General features: G+C 40.9%; 2 protein-coding genes and 1 long non-coding RNA gene across 3 annotated transcripts in view; 1 reads left to right on the forward strand and 2 right to left on the reverse strand.

Moving 5' to 3' along the window:
* Positions 1–30: 30 nt before the first annotated feature.
* LOC144654948 (protein dachsous-like) lies at positions 31–10,298 on the reverse strand. The gene is made up of 3 exons (XM_078515180.1): positions 2,328–10,298; positions 1,773–2,238; positions 31–837 (listed from the first exon to the last, which is right to left on the reverse strand). The coding sequence occupies exons 1-3, from the start codon at positions 9,690–9,692 to the stop codon at positions 50–52; spliced, it is 8,619 nt and encodes a 2,872-aa protein (XP_078371306.1). The 5' UTR covers positions 9,693–10,298; the 3' UTR covers positions 31–49.
* A 4,597-nt stretch (positions 10,299–14,895) lies between these two features.
* LOC144653939 (uncharacterized) lies at positions 14,896–15,323 on the forward strand. The gene is made up of 2 exons (XR_013570850.1): positions 14,896–14,998; positions 15,035–15,323. It is a non-coding gene; the product is annotated as an uncharacterized LOC144653939 (long non-coding RNA).
* Positions 15,324–19,894: 4,571 nt separating this feature from the next.
* Positions 19,895–24,026, reverse strand: part of LOC144653822 (WD repeat-containing protein 17-like) — a 28,781-nt gene continuing 24,649 nt past the window's right edge. The window contains exons 28-30 of the mRNA XM_078513927.1: positions 23,429–23,490; positions 22,066–22,172; positions 19,895–21,480 (exon numbers count right to left, since the gene is read on the reverse strand). Coding sequence (XP_078370053.1) covers positions 21,361–21,480; positions 22,066–22,172; positions 23,429–23,490 — 289 coding nt within the window. The 3' untranslated portion in view covers positions 19,895–21,360. The remainder of the gene's footprint in view (positions 21,481–22,065; positions 22,173–23,428; positions 23,491–24,026) is intronic.

The raw sequence follows: 24,026 nt of genomic DNA on the forward strand, positions 1-24,026 counted from the left end.
ATTATAGACAAAGTACTTCCGGATATTCCTTCATCACTCGCTGTCATCTCTACTTCCGGTGGTCCGAACATCCAGCGCAGGCAAAATCTATTCCTACTTCTACCCAGGCCAGCCCAACGTTTGACTTTGCTTTACCGCTATCGGCTCGTATACGTAGCGTAACAGTGGTTACTTCTCTTCTAACTCTCCGTGTCCTAATCGATTCTTCTTCGGTTAACTCAATACTTCTTCGTCTGCGCGCGGCGCTGTTGACTTCCTCTAGCGACTTGTTCACGAAAATGATCCCGGACGTTGCATTGATTGCAAACACATCCGAACTGCTGAACTCAAATGAGTAACGCACGACTCCATCTTCGCCGCCATCTTCGTCCGTAGCAACGACCTGGCCGACAACGTAACCGATTTCCGCGTTACCAGGGATGTCAAACTTGTAACTATCCTTCTCAAACTTGGGCTGACTTTCGTCCACGCTCTTGATGTAAACTGTCAGGTTTATCTTGTTTTCCAAACGCGGGCTTCCCGCATCTTCAGCTTTGATTTCCAGCAAGTAACGCGAGCGAGCTTCGTAGTCAAATGTAGCATTGGTACTGAGCATTCCGCTGAAACTATTGATGACAAAGAGGCCCCAGCCACTCCCCCCGGTGATGCTGTACTTGACCGCTCCATTGTTCCCAGAGTCACGGTCTATGGCGGTTACCTCGTAGAAAGATGTTCCCACGGGAGAGTTTTCTTCCACTGCCACGTCTTCGGGATGAGGGATGTGGAATTCTGGTATGTTGTCATTCACGTCGCCTACTTTGATTCTCACAGATGCAAGACTAGTCTTTGGTTTGAGACCTGAAAAAAGTAACATAAACAGATTTTAACTTGTCTTACTCCAAGCAGATTGCTTTCATTCTGTAGTGCGACGCACTATATACTTTGTTGCAAAACAAAAGCTTCTTTCCTCAAACTGTTTGTCGACAATTTAAAATGGTCGCACAAAAAAATTCTAGCACCTAAAAAGCCAGCAGGAGATAGTCGGGCAAAAAAAGTACTAATTTAAGCGAAATCCCGTGTGTGAGAAATGAACGAAATCGCCGTTTTTCGTAACTACATGGTTGCTAAACAAAGTCACCTAACCTAATTGCTCTATGGTTACGTGACTGCCCGCACTTTCTTTTCTTAAGATTATTTATTAACTGTGGGAAGGGGGCGGGGCGGTTTACTGCGAAATAATCCGTCTGCGTTTGCAGGCTAATTTGGTTAGGGGTGGGGATAGGGAGATGAGAGGATTTTGGAATGTAATCTGATTATATATCGCACAATTTTGTCTTGCACAATTCCAATGGATGCCAAGGTTCGATGTACACGCCCTCCCCCTCCCCTTCCCTCCATCACCCATCAACAAACCGGTTATTTGTTTCTGGAGTCTCTGTTTCTCGGAGTTGCTTTCAGTTTTCTCTATGTTTGTGTCCACAATTACTTGTGGACTTGGAAAACAAATGTGTGGAAAATGAATTAAATGAACACGGTTTAAGTTGATCAATAGGCTTCTTTTGATATATTAGAATTCAGCTTTGTAGCGAGGCCTAGAGGACACAACCAAAAAAAAATGAATAAACATGCTTGTAAATCTCTTTTATTTGTGTCCCCTAGGCTTCGCTACCAAGCTGAATTTTAATATATTGAAAGAAGCCTATTAAGTCCTGTGGTACGGAGTGTGCAAGACTTCTTTCACCCGATCAATAAAATTATTGGTACTTTAAAATAAAAATCGACAGGATTCTTACCTTCATCCCTAGCTTGTACCGACAGTTTATGTTCCTTTATGCTCTCGTGGTCCAAATTCTTGACTGTCCATATTTCACCACTCGTACTGCCGATCGCAAAAGACTGTTTATCGTTCCCAGTGAGGATTGAGAACACGACGCGTCCGTTCGCTCCCGAGTCTTTATCCGAAGCGTTCACTCGGAGAAGCGTCGTGCCAATCGGTACATCTTCGTTGACTTCTTCGATGTAAATCGTGGGATCGAAAACCGGTGGATTATCGTTGACGTCAGTAATGGTGATGTTCACTTCAACCACAACACTCTTGTTCGTACTGTCATCGCGCGCTTCAACCCCGAGTAAATAATTACTTTCCGTTTCATAGTCCAAGCCACGCTTATTCACTTCAATGACACCACTGCGCCGCCCGATTCTGAAAGAGCGATTGGGGATCGCCAAATTTGAGCTCGTAGCTAATCTTGGCCACGTTCATGCCGGAGTCATCAACGGCCGAAACCGTCAGCACCGACGTACCGGGTTTTGTGTCTTCGGGAATGCTAGCCGAGTACGCAGGCTTACTGAACTGTGGTTTCCGGTTGATTCTGATCTGCACCGTGACAAAAGCGTGTTGAGTGGGGAATGCCATGATCTGTAGCCGACACGACCACGAAGAGAAGCGATTCTCGCACTCCAGTTTCGATCTTTTTCGCCGTGTAGATCACACCGGAAGTGGCGTTTATCCTGAATTCGTCGACGGAAGTGACGAACTTGTAAGTGAGTTGCCCGTTAGTGCCACTGTCCGCGTCTTCGGCGCTGACTCGTAGGATTGAAGTCCCAGCATCCGTTGCTTCGGACAAAGTCGCCTGGTAGGAGCTCTCCAAGAATTTAGGAGCATTATCGTTGACATCTTTAACATTCACGGATAGCGTAGTTTCTGACTGATATGTCCCGTCGCTACAAGTTATGTTTAGTACGTACGATTTTATCCGCTCGTAGTCAAGAGATACCACCAGGGTAACGTCACCAGTCAACCGCTCAATGTGAAATACGTCTTGGTTATTTTGGCCATTACTGAAGGAGTACACCAGATTTGGATTTTTGTCATTGTCAGTGGCAGTAACACGCTTCACGACAGAGCCAACCTTCAGGTCTTCATCAACGTCCACGGAATAGGGCCCGGAGAATGCTGGGATGTTGTCATTGACGTCAATAATATTGACAAACACGTGACTTAAACTGGATTTCGGCGGGCTTCCACCATCAGTTGCCTTGACAACCAGATCGTAAAATGTCTGATTTTCACGATCAATGAGGCCCTGTGTGGTAATTACACCAGACTGTTGATTAATGGAGAACTTTTTGTTCACGTTTCCAGCAATGATCTCGTAAGTGATTTTGTTGTTATCTCGAGAATCTTTGTCTGTTGTTGTTAGTGTGGCGACAGTTCTTGGTGAAAAACTGCTGGACAGCAACGCATTGTCTTCTGTGAGTTGAACGGAAATATTCGCGGGATAAAACACTGGTTTGTTGTCATTCACATCAGTCAAGTTCACGTACAAAGTCAAGTAATCATTTCGTGACGAGCCGCTTCGAAGTGACGCAATAATATGGATGCGGAAGTAACGCAATCTCTCATAATCGAGCTGCGCTTGGTTCAACACTGTCACGACACCGCTTTGAGGATTGATATAGAAAGCGTTACCACTGTTGCCATCCACTATGCTGTAAACTATCGAAGCACTTGCCAGCGAAGCACTTGCCAGCACTCGGGTCACTTCGTGATTCTTCGGGCTATTCTCGGGAAGGGTAACGAACACTGGTGTGCTGTTCACGAACTGTGGCGGATTGACCGTGACGGAACCAACGACAATCTCCACGATTCCTCTTCCGGTGAGGTTACCGCCATCATCAGCAAGAATGTGTAAAATGTATGCTCCGTTTGGTATGTTAGTAACGCCTTGTTTGACTCGTAATTGCCCTGTGTTACTTTCCAAGTGAAAGTACTGCGGCGAGGTTCCGTTGACAAACCGGTATGTCATTTGAGTTATCGATGAAGAATCCTCATCCGTGGCGCTAACTGTTACTAGCACTGCATCTGGCGTGACAGAAGAGATCTGTTTATAGTAAGGTATCTTCTCAAACTCGGGGGCGTGGTTGTTTTCGTCGATGATTGACACTTGCACTGCAACAGATGCCCGCCTTGGGGACACGCCTCTGTCGGTTGCGTGACACAGGAAGGTGAAGACTTTGTGAACCGGGTAGTTGAATCCCTGCAATGTGTAGATCGCTCCTGTTTTAGAATCGATACGGAAGACGCCAAACGTGTCATTGCTCAAGGAATACACGACATCTCCGTTCGTCCCTGAGTCGTCGTCAGTTGCTGTTACGGTGAGAATTACAGAGTCAATTTTTGTGAGTTCCCGGATGTCTACTTCGTAACGATCTTCCGTGAACTTCGGCGAATTGTCATTTACGTCGCCAACAAATACAGTCACGTAGGCAGTGGTAGTATAAAACGGAGATGTGACGTCGCTTGCTTCTATTTCTAAATCATAGCGAGCTTTTTCTTCTCTGTTGAGCCGGGTCGTGGTCGAGAGCGCGCCCGAGAACTCTCCGATTGAAAACCTGTTGTCTTCGTTGCCGCTCTTCAGAACGTAGCGCACGCGGCCATTTTCACCGATGTCCGAATCTTGAGCTGTTAAAGTGTGAAACACGGAGGGAGCTTGGTCTTCAAAGACAGTCAAATTCAAGCGAGCAGACTTGAAAATTGGCGCGTGATCATTCTTGTCCAGAACTCTAATCGTCACCGCGCATGTGCCCACGCGAAAGGGGAACGCGTTGTCCGTGGCATATACAGTTAGCTGGTACTTGTCTTTTTCCTCGCGGTCAAGCGTCGAATTCGTGTAGATCACGCCACTGCTACTGTTGATGGCAAATTTGGGAATCACCTTTCCTCTCGGGATGCTGTAAGTCAGAGCTCCGTTTGACCCGCTGTCGCTGTCATTGGCGCTTATCTTCATCACAGGGGTACCCACGGGTTCGTTTTCGCTCACGTTGCCAAAGAAAAGACTCGGGCGAAATTGCGGCGCGTTGTCGTTCACATCGACCAGGTATATAGTCAACAGCTGGTACGAGGACTGAGGCGGGGACCCTTCATCTGTAGCAGAAATGTTCAAAACATACTTGGGTGTGGTCTCGTAATCCAACGCGCTCTGCAACCTTAGTAGACCAGTGTCCGCCTCAAGAGAGAACTTCCCGAAGCTATTTCTACTGCCACCTTGCACGATCCTGTACTTAACTCGACCGTTGCGGCCCAAGTCCTGATCAATGGCGGTGATGGTGATGACAGGGTAACCAAATGGTTCATCCTCCATTACAAACGTGTAGTTCGGCGAGACAAACGCTGGCTTATTGTCATTGACATCGTCCACAATGATGAAAACTGTTATGGTACTCGATAAACGCTCGGATTCTGTAAACGCCTGATCGGTGGCTCGGATGTTCAACGTGTATTCGTCGACCGACTCGCGATCGATTTCTCCGATGGTCTGAACGGTGCCTGTCGACGGATCCACTTTAAACTTCGGAGGTCCCGGCGACTGAGAATCGACTGAATATCGAATCCAGCTGTTCTGACCAGAGTCATAGTCGTGCGCTTTTATTGTTGTCACGTTGTAGTTGATTGGCACGCCTTCACGCAGTTGTACCGTGACGGGATTCCTATCGAAGGTAGGTCTGTTGTCGTTGGAGTCAAGCACATACACCGTGACATACAGAAAGCTACTCTGGCTGTTTTGTCCCTGGTCTCTGGCTACAATCCTCAACTGATACTTGCTTCTTCTCTCGAAGTCCAGCGGTTTGCGCAGGGTTATAACACCGGAAGTCGCGTTTATTTCAAATACTTTTCCTCCGTTACCTTGATCGATGGTGTAACGCACTCTACCATTGTTTCCGGCATCTATGTCCTTGGCTGTCACGGTGGTCACGACAGATCCGACTGGCTGCTTTTCCGGCACATTCACGAAGAAGCTGTTGTTGACAAAGCGAGGTGGGTTGTCATTCACATCTAGGACATGAATGGTGACAAACACAACAGTGGACTGAGGGGGGTTCCCTTGGTCGCTAGCACCAATATTTAATGTGTGACGCTCATTCTTCTCACGGTCCAAGCGAGCTGCGGTCGTGATCACTCCAGTCTGGGCATTGATGCTGAAGAGACTTGTTGTGCTGGCAGCAAAGTAGGTGATCATGCCATTAGACCCGGCATCTGGATCAGTTGCCTGGACAGTGATGACCGAAGACCCAACTCCAATGTCTTCAGATACAGCCTTCTCATAGGACAGTTTCTTAAAGGTAGGAGCATTGTCATTTAGATCCTGAACAGTGACGGTGACTTTAGCATGGGCCACCCTGGGGTCCCGCCCATGGTCACTCGCTTTGACCATCAAGGAGTAAGACTGTTTTTGTTCTCGATTCAGAACTTCGTTAGTTCTTATAATGCCTGTGTCTCGATCAATCACAAACACAGGGCTGGCAGGGCTGGGAGGGTCAAAGCTATATGCAATCTTGGCATTGCTTCCGGCATCTTTGTCTGATGCAGAAACTTGCCCAACAAATGTCCTGTTTGGTTCATTCTCGTTGACCGGGAATATGTATGATTGCAAAGTGAACTTTGGATTGTTGTCGTTAACATCATCAACATAGACAGTTACATCAGCTGTGGAACTCTTTGGGGGAGTTCCTTTGTCAGTTGCAACCACGGTGAATCGATAAATTTCCTGGATCTCTCGGTCTAGTTCCTGCTTAATGTAAATCCAACCATTTGATCGCAAGCCAAACAGGGCGGTGTCCACACCTGATTGAAAGGTGTACGAAATTCTGGCATTGTCTCCTGTGTCAGCATCGGATGCCGTCACATTCAAGATGTTTGTCCCTGCTGGTGTGCGCTCGCCCACATGAGTAGAGTATGACGAGTTGGGGAATATGGGCGGGTGATCATTCACATCAACGACAGTTAATCGAAAAGTAGCAGTGGCATTCAATGGCGGAGATCCGCCATCTTCTGCCAAAACTCGAATTGAATACTGCTTAGGGCCTTCAAAGTCAATACTGCGTGTCAGCGACAACGATCCTGTATCCCGAGCCAGTTCAAAGGTGTTATTAGGGTTGGAGAGAAGAGTGTAGCTCACTTGTCCAAACAAACCACTGTCTGGGTCTTGCGCAGTCACATTATAAAACACTTGTCCAACACTGGTGTCTTCTAGAATGTCGACATCAATAATACTACTTGTAAATGATGGAGAATTGTCATTGAGGTCTATTACTGTCACGCTTACATTAGCAAAGCCATACAGTGGAGGGCTGCCACCATCTTCTGCTTGAATGTTAAGCCACAACCGAGGAGTTTTCTCATGGTCAATGTTACTCCGTGTAAATATTGTTCCAGTAGAGTTGATCTTAAACACATTGTGGACATCACCTCCACTGATTGAATAGTAAATATCAGCATTAGTTCCCAGATCTTTACTTGAGGCATAAACTGATCCAAGCACAGTGTATATATCAGAGTTTTCAACTATGGTGAAATTGTAAAAGCTTGGTTCAAAAACAGGAGGCTCATCATTCACATCCAGAACTGTCACCCGTACAACTGCTGAATTTTTAGACTTTTTTCCACCACCATCGGTAACCTGCACTTCAAATCTGTGAAAGTCCTTTGTTTCCCGATCAAGGGCTTTGTTCAAAGTTATTATTCCAGTTGATGATTCGATTAAGAAGTGGTCATCGCTGTTTCCATTTGAAATAGAAAATCTCAGTTGGGAGTTTATGCCACTATCATTATCTTTGGCCAGAATAGTTGCTACGACATCCCCGACTGTCAAATTTTCATACAGTGATACACTGTATAACAATGGACTTATGACAGGATAGTTATCATTCTCATCTATAACGGAAATGTTCAGAACAGATATTGTAGCTCGCCCACCTCCATCAGTAGCAACAACATTCAACATGTATAACGATTGACGTTCAAAGTCGATCTGTCCTGATGTTGTTACAAGTCCAGTTATAGGATCAATAACAAAAGGAATATTCTTGATCTCCAAGGAATAGCGCACAATTCCATTCAGACCACTGTCACTGTCATTTGCATACACTTGCGTGACAGTAGTACCATTAGCGGTATTCTCGTCAACTGTTGCAAAGTAAATGTCCCTGCTAAAGACTGGGTAATTATCGTTAGCATCAGTTATGTTTACAATAACTGTACAGTTGGCACTTAACGGTGGAACACCTAAATCAGTAACAGTGACAAAGAACTTGGCCCGGGGAACTTTCTCGCGATCTAGCATTGCAGCGGTACGGATTTCTCCAGTAGTCTGGTTGATTTGAAACCATGTTTTGAAAGCTTGTGGTACATAGGAGATGCTGTAAGCTAACTTGGCATTTAACCCAGTGTCTTTGTCGGCAGCACGAGTAACAACAACACTTGAACCAATGGTAGCATTTTCCGATACCACAGCAGTAAACACATCTTGATCAAATTCAGGCGGATTGTCGTTGATATCTCCGACATTTATGATGAAACTTTCCTGTGAAGTCTGCTGGGGTTGACCCCTGTCTTTAGCAACAACTTTCAAGGTATAAGTCGCTTGCCTTTCTCTATCCAATTTTTTGGCAGTTGCAATAATGTCTACATTATTGTTAGGATCTGATTTAGCACTAAAATGACCATTTCCTCCTTGTAAAGTAACATCAACCTCGCCATTTTTGCCAGAATCTTTGTCAGAAACGTAAATCCGTGCGACTGAAGTTCCAATACCAGCGTCCTCGGAAACTTGATAGCTTCCGCCAAGCTCGAATTCAACTCGAATATCGGGTTTATTGTCGTTAATATCCACCACATGAATTGCTACAGCAGCTTCGTCATATTTTGATGATCCCAGAACACCAGGGTTCTTTGCTCGAACAAAAATGTTGTAAACATGTTTCTTTTCGTAATCCAAAAGGGCATTGTTGACAATAACACCGGTCTTTTCGTGAATGCTAAAGATTCTGTCTGGATCAGAATGCGAGCCACGCTCGATCGAATACAAAACCTCACCGTTCATGCCAATATCATTATCAGTGGCCAAAACTTTCAGAATCGATGTTCCAATTCTTGAATTTTCATCAATGCTGGCTGAGTAAGATTTGTTCGCAAAAATTGGACTATGATCGTTTATATCTAGTACAGTAATGTTGAGTAATGTGAAACCAGTTTTCGGCGGTGCGCCGCCATCGCTGGCAGACACATTCAATAAGTAAGAGTCACGCTTTTCTCGATCAAGAACCTTTCCTTGAACTAAACCAAGATCCGCGCACAAACCGCCATTGCTATCCAAAAACTCGGTCAGTTTGAAAACACTGCCAACGTTTCCAGAAAGTATAGTATATTTCTGCGTTGAGTTTGAGCCGAAATCCTTGTCCGTCGCCTTGATTCGCTGCTGCACGGAGCCTTCCTCGTACAATTCCAAATGGTAAACATCACTCGAGAATTTCGGAATGTTATCGTTGGCATCGGTTACATTCACTAGAACTGTGTAAGATACGAAAGTACTGATGTCCAGTAAAGAAATTACGTAGTTTGGAACGGTTTCGCGATCTAAAACAACGTTTGTAGTAATGATCTTCGTATTTGGATCGACTTTCAAGTTTCCTTTTGCTGCGTCTGGAGTGATGCTTGAAACGATGTCGAAGTTGATGTGTGACAAGCTGCCGACAACAGATCCTTTTGGGAGTCCTTCAGAAATATAGAAAGTGGCTACTGTTGATGCGCTGGTGAGACATGGATGAAGATCAAACACGCATGTTGTCCATAATAACACAACGTACCACAGCCACAGTTTCGTTCTAAATCGGCATACATTCCACGGAATACACGTCCGTTCTGAATCATTCATAGTTCATTTCTTGCCGTGCCACGCAAAATAATACCCCTTTACATCCTGTGTTGTGAGTTGTACAATTTCCAGAAGGTTTGAAGCACATCCATAGGTCGTACGGCAGGATTCTAAGCCGCTAGTTTACTAAACGACGCCATCACAAGCTCGATTCGGCACTCGCCAACAATAGAACAAGCATCGACCACAACGGAAACCGCTCGGCTCTTTGTAGATCGATCTGAAAGACGAAAAATACCGTTCAAATCCTTTCTGATCTGCCGTCGACGCACTTATCTTTGCAGGAAGTTCACTTTTGGCCGTCAAGAAGCTCCCGAAAAGAGGCTATTCTGGTAAAAATCCACTTTTAAAGATGGTGTTTCAACCGTATGATATTCCGAAGTTGGTCAGCGTTCTGTATGAAATTCGCATATGTCACGTGACCAACTGATTTGTAATCAAATAGTTTCAACACTTGAATGGCTTTCGAGAATGTCAATGAATTTTCTCTTCTAATGAAGAAAACATTCACCGGGCGAGAGGAAACATACATACAATTGGTATACTTAGTCTCCAACTGTGAATATTTCAAATTCTTCACTTTGCGCGATCTTGATTTTCTGTTTGCACACTTTTAGGCAAAATAGCATTATTCCCTTGAGAGATGACCGTTAAAACATGATAATGGCGTTAATGAATTTTTTTCTCCAGTATAAATATAGAAACAGAGAGAGTCGTTGAGTGGTACAATAATACAAATATCAAAACCAGACGTGTCTTGACGAAAGAAGAATTTTAAAACCACTTCAGTTACCGAATTGATGAATTGCCCTCGATGTCAGCCATATTGATTGTTTAGCCATTAGGTAAGAAAAAAATTGTTATTAATTTCGCGAAATCTCGACAGCAAATACAAAAGCTGTCAAAGAAAGAAAGCCAATTGGTTGCACGGGCTTTTACTCGATAATGGCAATGTAAATTCACGCTAAGCCTGTTGCCAAGCAACCGATGAACAATGTACAAAATTAAGGCTCGCAGGAAAGACAAACATAATTACGCGGTAAATATTCAAATTAAAATTGCGAATTTCACGGATGAAACTAGCAAAATGTATGGTAAGTAGAACCTATAATTCGATTTCAATTTGATTTCCCCGAATAATCCTAAAGATCAATATGTTTTGAACGCCCAAGGGCATTTAGGTGAAAATTGACTTTGCACCTAACCGCGTAATACTGGTTATGACCTGTGGTAGTCGGGCGGTTTACTAAACTCATAACTCTTTAACTAGCTGTGCTTCGTTTTGAAGAGAAAAATCATCAAAAACATTTCGCTTTATCGCATTTCTGTTTGTTTAGGTATGGGACAGAGCAAAGGAGAACTTAAATCTTGATGTTTGATTCAGTGATCCTGCCCACAGAAACCATCGTGATTTGCCATCAAAACTCATTTCCTCGGGAGTTATGTTTAAAGACAGTATTCTAATTAATTCTTTGAGCCAAAAATAAGACATGTTTTAGTTATTTCCCAAAGATCTCGTTACGTAAAGGAAATTGACATTTCCTCTTGCTCTTTAGAGGAAACCAACACTTGCTAGTAGTATAAAATTAACACCTTTGGAAGTTTCGGAGCTGTTAACGTGCAGTTTAAATCAATATTCGTGTAACAAATGGCTTTTGTTGAAATCCAATTCTAAAAGCTTTATCAATGCGACTTTGTGATTTGCCGCTTGCATGATTTTGAACAATTAAATTTGGGCCAAAATATTGAAATTCGGCTTTGTGCGGATGAATTATTTTAGACCGACTGATTCCCTATAGTATATTACGGAAACTCACTAACGCTGTAACAAATTGAAAGGATAGTTTTTGATGTTCATTAAACAAAATCCTTTTTCAGCCGAATAGATTGATGCAAAACTATTTAAGGCTGACAAAAACTCATAGTAAAGGATATTAAAAATTGACCCGTCTCAGAAGACCTTCCTATCTACCTATGCTATCTGTTATCGGGCAAGTCGAAGAGACAATATATCGGAAATATATTTGAATTCTTTCAAGATTTATGCCATAATCAAATAACCCTTGATATTCTAAGCGTCTTAGCAACCCAAAACCCCAAAACAACTTCGATTAGCTCTGCATTGAAATGGCTCTTTACAAAATGTCGGAGAAATGGCGTTTTATGTCGATTAAAATGGTTGCTAGCGTGTTTTAATTTTGACGTTCCCACGGTACTCGAATTTAACGATTATTAGAATGACATGGCGAGTTTCGTTGCATGTGCGTGATGGCCTCATATGTCAGTCAGTCTATAAACAGAAAACGCCGCCGATATCCCATTTAAACGGCTTTAACATATTAAAGCAACCAGTTTTGTCACGCGAAAAACAATTGAACGTTTTCGTACTTTTTTGACTGGGAACGATATAAAATTAGGGGTGCGAAATCGACAAAAATATTACTTCACCGGTAAAGATTATAAAAAAGTATCTTGAAACCAAAGGAGAAGCCGGCACTCCGAAAATGAATAAAGCCCCCTCGCGAAGGTTGGTAGTATTGTCTTAGGGCATTCTAGATGTTAAGTTCGCAGCTAGGTACATCAGACATTTATCGTAATTATCTATATTTTAATCTGCAAAAAATGAGTGCAACTTTGGTTACCAAATGAACTTGAAGGTTTTTTGTGATTATGATTTTGGTTGTGTTTCGTCACATTTGTGACATGTTTCTACGGTCTCGACGTTTAGGAAATCAAATCTCAAAAGCTTTTCTTCCGTCATAATTATATAATACCGGAAAGATAATATAAAATCCCCTCGTTTATTGTCCATATAGCTGTGTGATGGTACTTTAACCAACTGGATGAGTTTTATTTAAATGTATCGATCAGACATTTAGCCTGTCTCCTTTTACTATTTTAATACACAACATGTTCTGGCTTTGAAAAGTACAAAAGTCCAAGTACGACTATTGTACTTCGTGAGAGTTTTGATTTCCGGATAAATTCTTGAACTTTGACCATTTCGAGTTGATCTTCAAAAGAAAAAACCTAGAATTTTCCCTAAATAAATACAGCTTAGCAAAATCTTTACTCTGCACTAAACAGACATCTCAAGTCTGAAAATAAGTTTATACACTGTAATGTGGCAACGCAAAAATTAGCAACATTTGGTAATCAACTTAGAGCGGCTTTCAAATATTTTTCTTCAGTTGTAATTGTGTTATGAAAAGGAAAGACCAAACTGAAGCCTCAAGTGAATAATAACAAAAATGTCAACCACAATAATAAAACCAGGCGATATGTGAAAACACGAAAGCGCGGGAAAACCAAGTCACGACTGGTTATGGTTTTGTGGCATGATTGGCAGATGACAACAGCATCGCAGTGCAGGTGATTGGTTAGTGAAAGACCACGCTACACGCTCAAGCGTAACCGCTTTGGAATTCGAAAACGCAAAGGAAAAGCATTTTCCGGAAAAAAACACGCTAATACGTAATCTGTTTTGGTTAAATTTTCCGACAAAAACAACTTACAGCAAAAAACAACAACATATTGGTAACATTCTTGTTTGAAGAATCAAAGCTTCGTAGCAAGAGTATTGAAAACTGAGGAGAAGATTTGAAAATCTTTCAAAATGCCCCCTGTCCACATAGGATAGAATTTCTTGCCATGCGGTTTGCAAAAAACGTGATCAGAATATGAATAGATAGTAATTAATGCGAAATACTATACTGAATTAACAGCAATTAAAAATATCAACCATGCAACGCTTTATTTATAGAAATGAGGCCGAGGAAAACAAAGTGTAGTATTTTTAACAATTTCGTTATGTTGATACACTCTTGAGAGACCATTCGGCGCCATGGTTACAAGTGGATTTCAAAGGCTACAATCGATATTAAGTACATTTTGTATTTTTATCTTTATTTTGTTTGGAGAGCATTAAACACATTAAAATATAAAGCATTAATCTTAGCAGATTTAGGTGTTTCGAATGGGAATGGGTAGCTTGTTTTAATATATTACTTCTGATGACAGAGTAGGAAACTTACCCTCAATTTATGTTGTCTTTTAATATTAAAGTGATTCGCATGAAAAATTTTAGTCAACCTCCAGGTTAATTTCACAATTATCATCACTCATCGCCCATATCCTGTCCCCCTTCAGCTATTAGATATTTGGAGTTGTTTGCAAACTCGGCTGGCGATGCACGCCAGGAAAATTAAGGTGCTGGAGAGAACGTTTCGGGAAAAGTCCAGGTTCTGGCGGCAAAAACAAAGAGTTGCGTGTCGTGACTGCGATTGGTGCGCGCGATTAGTATTTGGGGGAGCACTAAAATTTTCCCACTATAATTTCTTTGGCGAAGGGGTAAAGAGGAAGTAATATTCTGTCAGGTATTTTTAGCAGGTTAAGCTTAAGAATAAGATCAGATGGAAAGGATAGTCTAGTCAAATATTTTATCGTATTTTACATCTGACACGCACAGTCATAACGAATTACGTAATCCCTTTTTCATGTTTTCATATGATTCATTTATGCTTGATACAGTGAATTTGGGGATATGAAATTATCTAAAAAGAACATGATATTTTGGGCGTCATTTTTGTCTGGTTGGCGAAATTAAATTATGTGGCTTTTGACCTACCCTCGGGAGAGGGGGTGACCTATTCAGGATGTTGCATGTTCTTTTCCTTCAGTAACACCAACCCCTCCCGTATGGTAGGCCTGGTACCATTTGCATCAATTGGTAGTTTTTATAACCGTGAGCACAGAGATTTTGTGATTACCTTGAAGGTTGCTTCCAATAAGTGATGACGGTATGTCCTGGTATACGCGTACGAAAGCGAGAAATAGAAATAAAGCCACCTTAGCGGATTGTAAACACTACGTCCGGAAACAGAGCTCTTGCAAATGCCGTAAAACTTATGCGCCTATCAATGTTAAGCCGCTGGGGGGGAGGGGGCCGGGCATAGGCAGGGTATTTGACAGCAATTGTTTGCCCGTAGTGGGGACTTTTGACCGTTTGAATGGACTTTCTTATGACATTTTATTATAATATTTGTACTCTTTGAACATCCACAAATGCCCTGGGGTTGGGCATTTGAACAGAAAGTCTTAGCTAAGTTCAAATGCCCGGGCCTCCCCCCCCCCCCCCCAGCGGCTTAACATTGATACATTCATAATAAATAATAACACGATGAGGTTCTAAAACATTTTGAATACTTGTATCAGCGAGAGACCACAAGAATTCCGGAAGTTGGTATACTGAGATCGTCAGCTCAGTTTCACAGTCAAGGTGAAGGGAAACCGTAAAGTCAAGATCAGTTATCTCTCTCCCCGCCCCGCGGACGGACAGCAAGACTAGCACTCGATCAGCTCCATAATTTTTAAATTTTCTAAATTTCATGAAGCTAAGTCTCTGAATAGTCTTTTCCAATTCACAGCCGTATTAAATTTTTATCTTCATGACCCAAAGCAACCTTTGCGGCTTCGCCTGGAAAACCACTCTCTAGACCTTTCTAAGCAGACTCGAAAGTTTGTAAAAATAAATCAACTAACACTCTATTAGCTCCATAATAAAAATTTTTATCTAGATAACGCTTTAAATAGTCTATTTCGCAGCCGTAATTTTAATCTTCGTGACCCGAATCGACGCCCGGAAAACCACTCTCTAGGGGTCTCAAGCAGACTTGAAACGCTGTTTTAAAAAAAAAATAATAATAATAAAAACAAAAAAAAACAAAACAAAAACCGTGCTGCTCTCGCCGAGTACGCGTAAAAAATCCGGTTAAAAAAATGTACATACATGCAAATACTACGATAGACTTGCTTGTTATGAAATCTCGACCAGTGCACGTTAACAGGGGGTGAAAAATCAATTATAGCCTTTTCGCCCAGTTTCGCCGCCAAAACTTCCTCTAACTCGTGTGGTGTCTGGATTTTTGAAATACAGTAGCGTCTTGTACATAATAGTTTCGATGCACTCACAGTGTGTAGCAGAGCCTACGGCTACATGCAAGCTTAGCGTGTCATCGGTCTTTCCTAGGATTTAAACACGATTCTACACTCAAAAAATGAGAGTATTTTGATTTGCTTGATATAGCGAAACTTCCTATCAAAAACCACAAACCGGGAATGGACCGATACATTAATAGAATGCTCTACTCTGTCATTTCACTGCTCAAGGTCAAAGCCACAGTTTTCATGAGCGGAAATAACTAATCGAATCTTTGGAAATCTGCCGCCAAGTAATACGTTCAAGTGATACGGTATGAAATAAGTGGATTAACACCTAGTACACGATCCAGGTTAATAATAACGGGATTAAACTGATTATATCACGATATATTTTCTACTTATCGTCTTACGTTCCATTATTGGATTAGCGTTGTGTGAGGGGCAGGAACAAGGGTTTTTATGGTCGCATGAGGGATTATGTTTCTCAAAATAAAGACGGGTTCAGTTCTCTGTGTTTTGAATTGTTACGTAATGAACGCCGCGTCTTGGAAAAAATGACGAATGTTTTTATAAAATGTCGTTCGTAATATAATCCGTCAATCTTCCTCAGAAAAATATTTTAAAATATCCTGTCTTACAGTTCAATAAGTTGTCCTCGGTTCTGCGGGTTGTTTGCGCTGTTTTGTCATGTTTGCATGCGTTGAAGCAGAGCGCTCGCAATCTGCAAGAAAATCAATTGATATTGCTATGTTTTGATTTTATAGCTGTTATGAACGACACGCAAATGAGTTTCCTCAATTAATTTATTCTTGGGTGATCAAAATTGTTTCTGTTACTCTTTAAGGAAATAACGAAACAAAAAAAATAGTTAAATGTCCGGAAATACCCCTTGTAAAGAACTGCTTGAATTGTAACTTACAGTTGCCATTTATACCGTGCCACGCCCTAGCTCAGTGAAAAAAACACTCAGTTCGCAATTACCGGTATGTCTTAGGATTGCATGATCGTGAACTAGTATTTACATCCGGTTTCAACGAACAATTAATTACTCACTGGCCGTACCATACCTGTATTCAGAAAAAAATATGCTTAAACAATTTTATATCTGATACATGCTGTAAGTTTTCGTTTAGTTTTATTAGCTACACAACTTGTTCGGATTTTACTTGTTCCCGAAAATATCAGTAGTTTCCAAATGGCAAAAATAGATCCCGCAAAACTTTCTGAAAAACGAATCGAGCTCCTTCCCGAATGCAAAATAAAGCTGTTGAAAAAAAAGTCATGTTATACAGTGTAGCAGAAGCCCGAACCTTACGGAGAAGTTTTAAAATTCTACAGTTTATATCGAAGAAAGTTCCATTCTTATGCGAAAGGTCCGAAAGCTTCAACGGCGGGCATTGTTTGCAAGGAAAGCATATTACTGCTTTCTTTATTAGCTCAGAATATTCTAGGTCGTTCTCCTAGCGAGCTTTAATTTCTAATATAAATTCGAAGATAACTCTTATTATGATCAACAAGTGTTTAGCATAGTCAAATATCTTAACTGATGCGGTACCTTTGTAGATGTTTAAGATCAAACAACCCGAAAGTTCAACTTGCCTTCAATCTCAAATCTTCTGCTTGGAGAGATATCTGCTCGAGACTGTTACGTCTGTTTCCATACAGTATGGATGCTAATCTGACTGCTTGTGGACTCTACGTAATAACAGAGCCAAATAAGAGTGCTTTGAACCTTGGATGACCCAAAATGGTACTACCTCAAGCAAGTTTTTTTCGGCTGCGGTCACCGTTAACCTCTTACCTTTCGTTGTTGAGTAAGTATTTCGAAGGACTTACCGTAAAAATCACACGGTGAGCACGTGGAGTGAACAACTGGTGAGTCGAGGGACGAGGAAACGGCTTGTTTATTTTTCTGTTATATTTCGTTCTTTTCTTTTTCTTTGTTTTTTTTTTCCATTACTGAAAATTCTTGAAAAGTTTGAAGTTTTCTATATTCATTTTTTAATTCCCCCTTTTTTTCCCAAACATAAATAATGAAACTTTTTCATTTTCTAATTAGCTAAAAAAAATGACCCCCTTATAATTTTCAGCACGAAGTTCATTGCAGGTCGATAAAATTTTCGCAATTAAAATTAAATTCCGTGTGTACATTCACTAGGTGAGTCGGATAAAAAATCTTGAACAAATATTTAATTTGTTTCTGCCAGTATCTAGTATTGAGTTGAGCTTCTTTGAGTTTGTGACGTGTATTAACCGCCACTATGAAGGTATCAGCATTAAATGTCTTAATATTAAATTGTAAGGAAACGTTCTACTGTAATTTCCTTCACATAATTGAAAACCAAGCGCCCTTAAATTGCAAACTGAAATCTTCTGCATGCAAACGATAACAGAATTGAATCGTGAATCGTACTAACGAAACTCTCAGCCTTATGTCAGCCCTTGCTTTTAATATTGTCGTCATGATTTCTTAACTGCTCTAAAAACGTAGTTTCCAGTCAGCTCTGGGTAAAGATATAACGCATCGACCTCTAAAGCGAGACGAAGTCCCGCCCTGAATTTGCCCCTATCGAATTTTTGTTTATGTCGCGCGGGTTTTGCTATGAGTATTTTGCTTTCGGCATCCCACAAAAGCTAAAAATATAGCCGCCCCATAAATTGCAGACGGTAAATAAATATTAAAATAACATCAAAATAAAATCTTACACAAACCTTTATACTGTATTAAAATACATCGCGGTTTTGGCGAGGAGTGAAGTCGGACGAAAAGTCCAGTGCCTCTCGGCCACTGCTCTTGAAAATAAGATCAAAAGTTAAGATAAACGAAAAACGAATTAGCACTAATTGCTCTATCAAACAGTGCTGAAACAAGACGGCGTACGTGTTTCACTTCAGAACAGTACTAGAAGCCCACTTGTGAAGATATGGGTTTTCTGCTAACACGATAGCAGAACGCATCGAATCACACGATCTGTTATCGAAGAGGATATTGTTCATACGCGTGCTTCGAGCAACACACTTTGGGCGAATAAGAAAACTCGTGTCTAGTATAGATGTAAATTAATAAAATGACGGAAAAAATGATCAAATACCCAGCTTGGGTCCTGTTTTCAAAACAAGCAAATATCTTGGTGCAGCCCGCGGCTTTTTGAACATGTGCATGCAGTAGTTGCTTTCCAAATATACATGCGAGTAAAGTTAATTCCCAATAGCAAAATTTTTAACTCTCGAGCGAAAATGAGATTCAACGGAACTAATGTTCACTTCAATTGAAACTGGGAAAGTGTACGTGTGTGAATTTAATACAAGGGCCTATATGGCAATACTAAAGTCGTGTGCAAATTGTTTGTTTACTCTGAAGGTCATGAACAGTCACGGAAGAATCAAGAGGAATTTTACACTTTATTTTACAAGTTCGAAGTATCCGCGGAGACTCTTCGATACGCACTTCAAGACAATTTCCTCTTTGTGGTCAGTTAATTAAATTGACTGCCAAGTTTTTTGCCTCTGAATTGAATCTTGAGAAAAATATTATCAAACGTAATGACAATACAGACAACAAAGCGACACACCCGAGCGTCCGTATAACGGAGGTTTGATTTAAGCAAATAAGCGAGAATCGGTAATTGCCGGAAATTAGTGAACTGTTGTTTTGTATTAAACCTGCGTTGTACTTATTGTAGAGCTAACCATATGGCATCATATAAAACCGATCCTGTACTCAAGTTTTTCTTCTAAGTTTGGTTTTATTGTTGTTTTTGTTTCTCTGTAAAGACTCCAGAACTGGTTTGTGTATGTTTCACTGAAAGTTGTGTTTTATTTTTGTTGTTGTTCTAAAAATGGAAGCTTAATTAAGCGGCCTTCACACGACAAACTAAAGTTGGCAAACTCATGTTGGCAAACTCAAGTTGGTGTGTGTGAACGAACAACAACAGTTGGCAAACAAGTTGGCAAACTGTTGGTGAGAATAGAGACAAGTTCTATTTTGTCGCCAACAGTTACTGCGTCGTTCACACACCAACTCCAGTTTGCCAACACGAGTTGGCCAATAGTTTGTCATGTGAAGGCCGCTTTTAAAAGGGACGCACTCTTTCACGTACAAGATAGAATTGTCTCAGAGTTTTCCTGACAGTGAGCACGTGTATTTCTTGAATTGACTCCGCGGTTTTGAAGGGGTTCCTTCCTGTTGACACCTTTTCACACTTAAAAATACGTTTCGCTCAACTAGTTTCGCTATTAACCCCAAAAAACATTTACAATACTTCTCACACTAGACATTGATCTTTATTTCAGTTGATCTTACAGCATTTAAAAATGTACTAATATACTCATCTTGTACTTTCAGAATTAAAGTATGTATGCTACCACAAAATCTAGCAAGATTTATACAAACCAAAAATAGATGTGACCGGAGGTCAACTCTCACACATCAGAAATATCGTTTAGTATTCAGTCCTTGTTGAAGCCCTCCTTAAAGAAAGGTCCATTCTCAAATAAAAATGCCAAGAACAATCTTGACAAAACAATTTTTACGTACAGTTTTCTTGTTTCGCAAAGGATAACTTAAAACTTACAGAAAACAACGTCTGATCTATCGAATAATCCATAAAAATATGGAGCAAAGATACACGCATTCGTTAATAACTTAGTCAGAATAAATATATTCCCACTAACTAGTTAGAAAAATAATAGTATACAAGTTCCTTTCCAAGGAATGCATCGGTCCTGTCGTATGTACAGAGAACATTAAAAAAATGGCGAATGTTACTCTACTAATCAATCGTTGAGCCAGCAACAAATCTGTCCATTAAATACGAAAAACTATAAACATCACGTTTTGTTACAAATAAATTAAAACTAGAGGACTGAAAATAGTTTTCTTACGAAAATAAATAAGCCCAGAGTGAGTATGGATTGACAATCTGTAGCGATTGACTTGCTTTGGTTTTTGTGTTTGTTCAGGCTACAAATGGTTACACAAAAAACTTGCGCAACATGCCAACATTGCTAACCAATCAAAACAAATGTGTTTTTTCAGCCAATCAGAAGAAGGATGAAACCGAGTGGTGACTTGGCTTATGCAGGTTTTCCCGCGCTAAGTACCAGCTAGACGCCAGCTACATGTTTTCCCGCGCAGGGCATCGGTTGCATCTCGACTTCTGATTGGCTGAATATACGTCATTTACGTTTGTTCCCGAGATTTGTTGTGATTGGTCAGATACGATTACTTGGTTTTGCTTTTACGGTAATGATAAGTAAACCAATGTAATTTGTGTGGTACCTTCTTACTAAGTGCTTCGTCCAATTCAAAGAACGTCCATGAATCGTTTCACATTATCCATCACCTCCTTGGGAGAATTTCGCATTAAGATAAGACCTCTTTCTCTCTTTCCTTTACTTTTGTGGTTTATCTAGCCGACGTTGTTAAGACATCAACGATTTCTATCCTAGAATCATTTGTTCTCAAGTAGAGCGTTTACAAAATTTGCACTGTAGCACTCTAAAAAGGTAAAACTACTTTTAAAAATAACTTAAAAATTCAATAACTGTTAAGGCGGTGCATCAGATTTTATGTGGCATCGGCGTACGCTTGGGCGGCGTCCGTACGCAGAAACGTGTAACGGAGCGGAGGTTTGACGGTTCACTTGTTCATTCCCCTGGACGTACACAGACACTCGCCCGGCGTTGCAGCAGCTATTTCAGTTGTCGCGTCTGCTGTTGTTGTTCGTTAGAACGGCTCAAGACGTACTCCATTTCCTACCAAGGAAAAGGCGTTCACCTTTGCCCACATAAGCGCGTTGTTTAACGACATCACGGAGCGTCCGTCGTTCAAGAAAAACGCCTGACCCTAAAAACCAAAAAACACTCAGTAAGTCGGAATGAAAAAAAAAATGTCTCCTGTCACTTGTATGCAGTTTCGGTGAGAAAACAAGTTTGCCCCCCCCCCCCACTCTTATGGTTTCTACTAAAAGATATATCCCTCCCCCCCCCCCCCGCGTTGTAGACGGAAGAGTCGTGCCCATAGTAAACACAAAGGTCTTTATTCAACGTACGAGGATTAACAACATGGAAAACTACACGACTTCATGTGCTCTCTCTGACGACCAGTTACGCAACTAATGCTACGTTGTGTAGCGGTCTCAAAGTGTGCGACTACACAGTGACAAGGGCGCTTTCCATAAGTCAGAACTGGCCGGCCAGACCGGTATGTCCGAGAACAGAATTCTGTTGTTAGTCAGATTCGACCTGTCCAATCAGTCAATACATAAATATTATACACTGCTATGGTGAATTTGTGGGAAAATCTCGTGGAAAAGGCCCATTTCATATTCAAAACCACCGGACTGGCCGGCCAGTTCGGAAAAATGGAAAGTGCCCTTAATAGAGCTTTTACGGTGTTTTTGGTTATGAAAAACGCGTCATTTTCTGTTACCTTGATTCGCTCTCCTGTCAGACAAGACAGCTGAACATCTGAGTGACTGGGAAGAAGAGACCCCATCACCATGTCAACACCAACCTCGCACATTGATGATTCGGTTCCTGAAAAGAAAGAAAGATTCAGATGACACAGTCAACCAAGTTGTTTACAGGAACGACTATCCTTTTTCGCACAAAATCTCGCGTGTAAGAGTTCACTGAGCACATCTTGCACATTACGCTTCACACTCTCATACGTGACGTTGAGTACTACCTTATTATAGGAAATTAAACATACATGTTATTAACGCGAATTTCAAAAATTCGCGTTAAGGTGATTCCACTGAAATAGAAGGAGTATTAAAAATTTTCTGAAACTTGGTCCAGGTTATAATTATGTTATGAGCATTAAAAAGATGAAATAAACAATGTGGGTCACAGCGCTAGTTTTTGTGTAAAATGGATGGGCATTATAGTAAATATACGTCCCGCGAGGTATATAGTAGGAACCCTAGTAATTTGAATGGGGAACTATTGTTTCTAGAAAAAAATCATTTTTGCATTAAAGTATAAGTCTAGTTCAACAAAATAGACTTTGATCTTATATTAAAAACTATTTTAATTGTACAGGAATTAAGATAATAAAAGAAATTAAAGATTTTGCTTTGTGCGCACGTTAACGGCACTACCTAAAAACGTGTTTTTTACGGCATTAAAATTAAAATATCTCAATGTAGAATTTTAAACTTTTCTTTGAATCGCAATATATTGTAGATAACCGTATGACATTTAAATTAATGCATTAAAAAATGGGGGTCACCGTGCTCGTTTAAGAGAAAACGCCCATTTATTTCCCTACCGAGCTTAGCCTGAAGGGAATCTCGTTGTGTTCTGTGTGCGCGCGCGCTCGTGCGCGCGCTAAATGACGCGAAAACTTATGCGCAGCAAGGATGCGCAATGCAATTCCGTGCAATCACCTTAATAACATGTATGTTAACTTTTTTAATATAAGCATTTGACCAGAACTGTTCCTAAATTCGCGTTAATTTTATTACGCGTAAATTTTGTTCGCGTTGTTAAAATGCCTCGTTATATTCCTATAATAAGGTAAGTTTGACCGTTTTAATTGCGATCATATCGAAGATTTACCGAAAGTATCGTTTGTTCGTTAGATTGAAAAGGTTGCAATTATTTGAAACTCTACAATCAATCATCGTCATCATCATCATCATCATCACATCCTTTATCTATCTATACACAATAAAATTTTTAAGCACAACGCTTGTGGGGTAATTCGTGTACTATATAATAAAAAGTGAAATGCAGGTGTCAAGTGTTGACGTTCTTTCTTTCTTTTTGCATCGTTGGTTGCTACTTACCAACACGCTTTAGTACCAAGTCCCAAACGGCCTTCTGTTCAGGAGTGGGAGTAACCGAAGGACTGGAAAAAAGAAAACAAACGTTAGGCCCTGGGGGTGCTATCAGAGACTAAATAGATGATGGTTATGATAAAAGCTCGCCACACCATTAAAAGCAATACTTTTGCACTGAAAAAGTCAATATCATTCTTACTCCAAACATTCCTCTGTGAGTCCAGGGTTCAAACTCCAATGCATTCAACTTTTGAAATTCCAAGACTTTCCATGACCTTTTCAATGACTTTCCAAAGTTTTCCATGACCTACCACTTTCTTGGAAATTTTCAAAAGTGTTCTGATTTCAGTACGTTTTTACCTTTTTACTTCACAAAATACACACTTCCTCATTTATTCTGTACAATCAAAGTCGTTTTCCATGACTTTTTAAGGCCCACATTTATAAATTCTATGACCTTCAAGGCCTGAATAATGAAATTCTAAAATTCCATTCCATGACTCTCAGGGTTTTCAATGACCCGTACGAAACCTGTGCGACTAGTTTAGTGAAATAGATTGCGAATAAACAATTTCCCGTTTTGGGGATTAATTTCTATATTCTC

This window comes from Oculina patagonica, chromosome 5, assembly GCF_052425735.1.
Source record: "Oculina patagonica isolate OP01 chromosome 5, crgOcupat, whole genome shotgun sequence".
NCBI classification, from domain to species: domain Eukaryota; kingdom Metazoa; phylum Cnidaria; class Anthozoa; order Scleractinia; family Oculinidae; genus Oculina; species Oculina patagonica.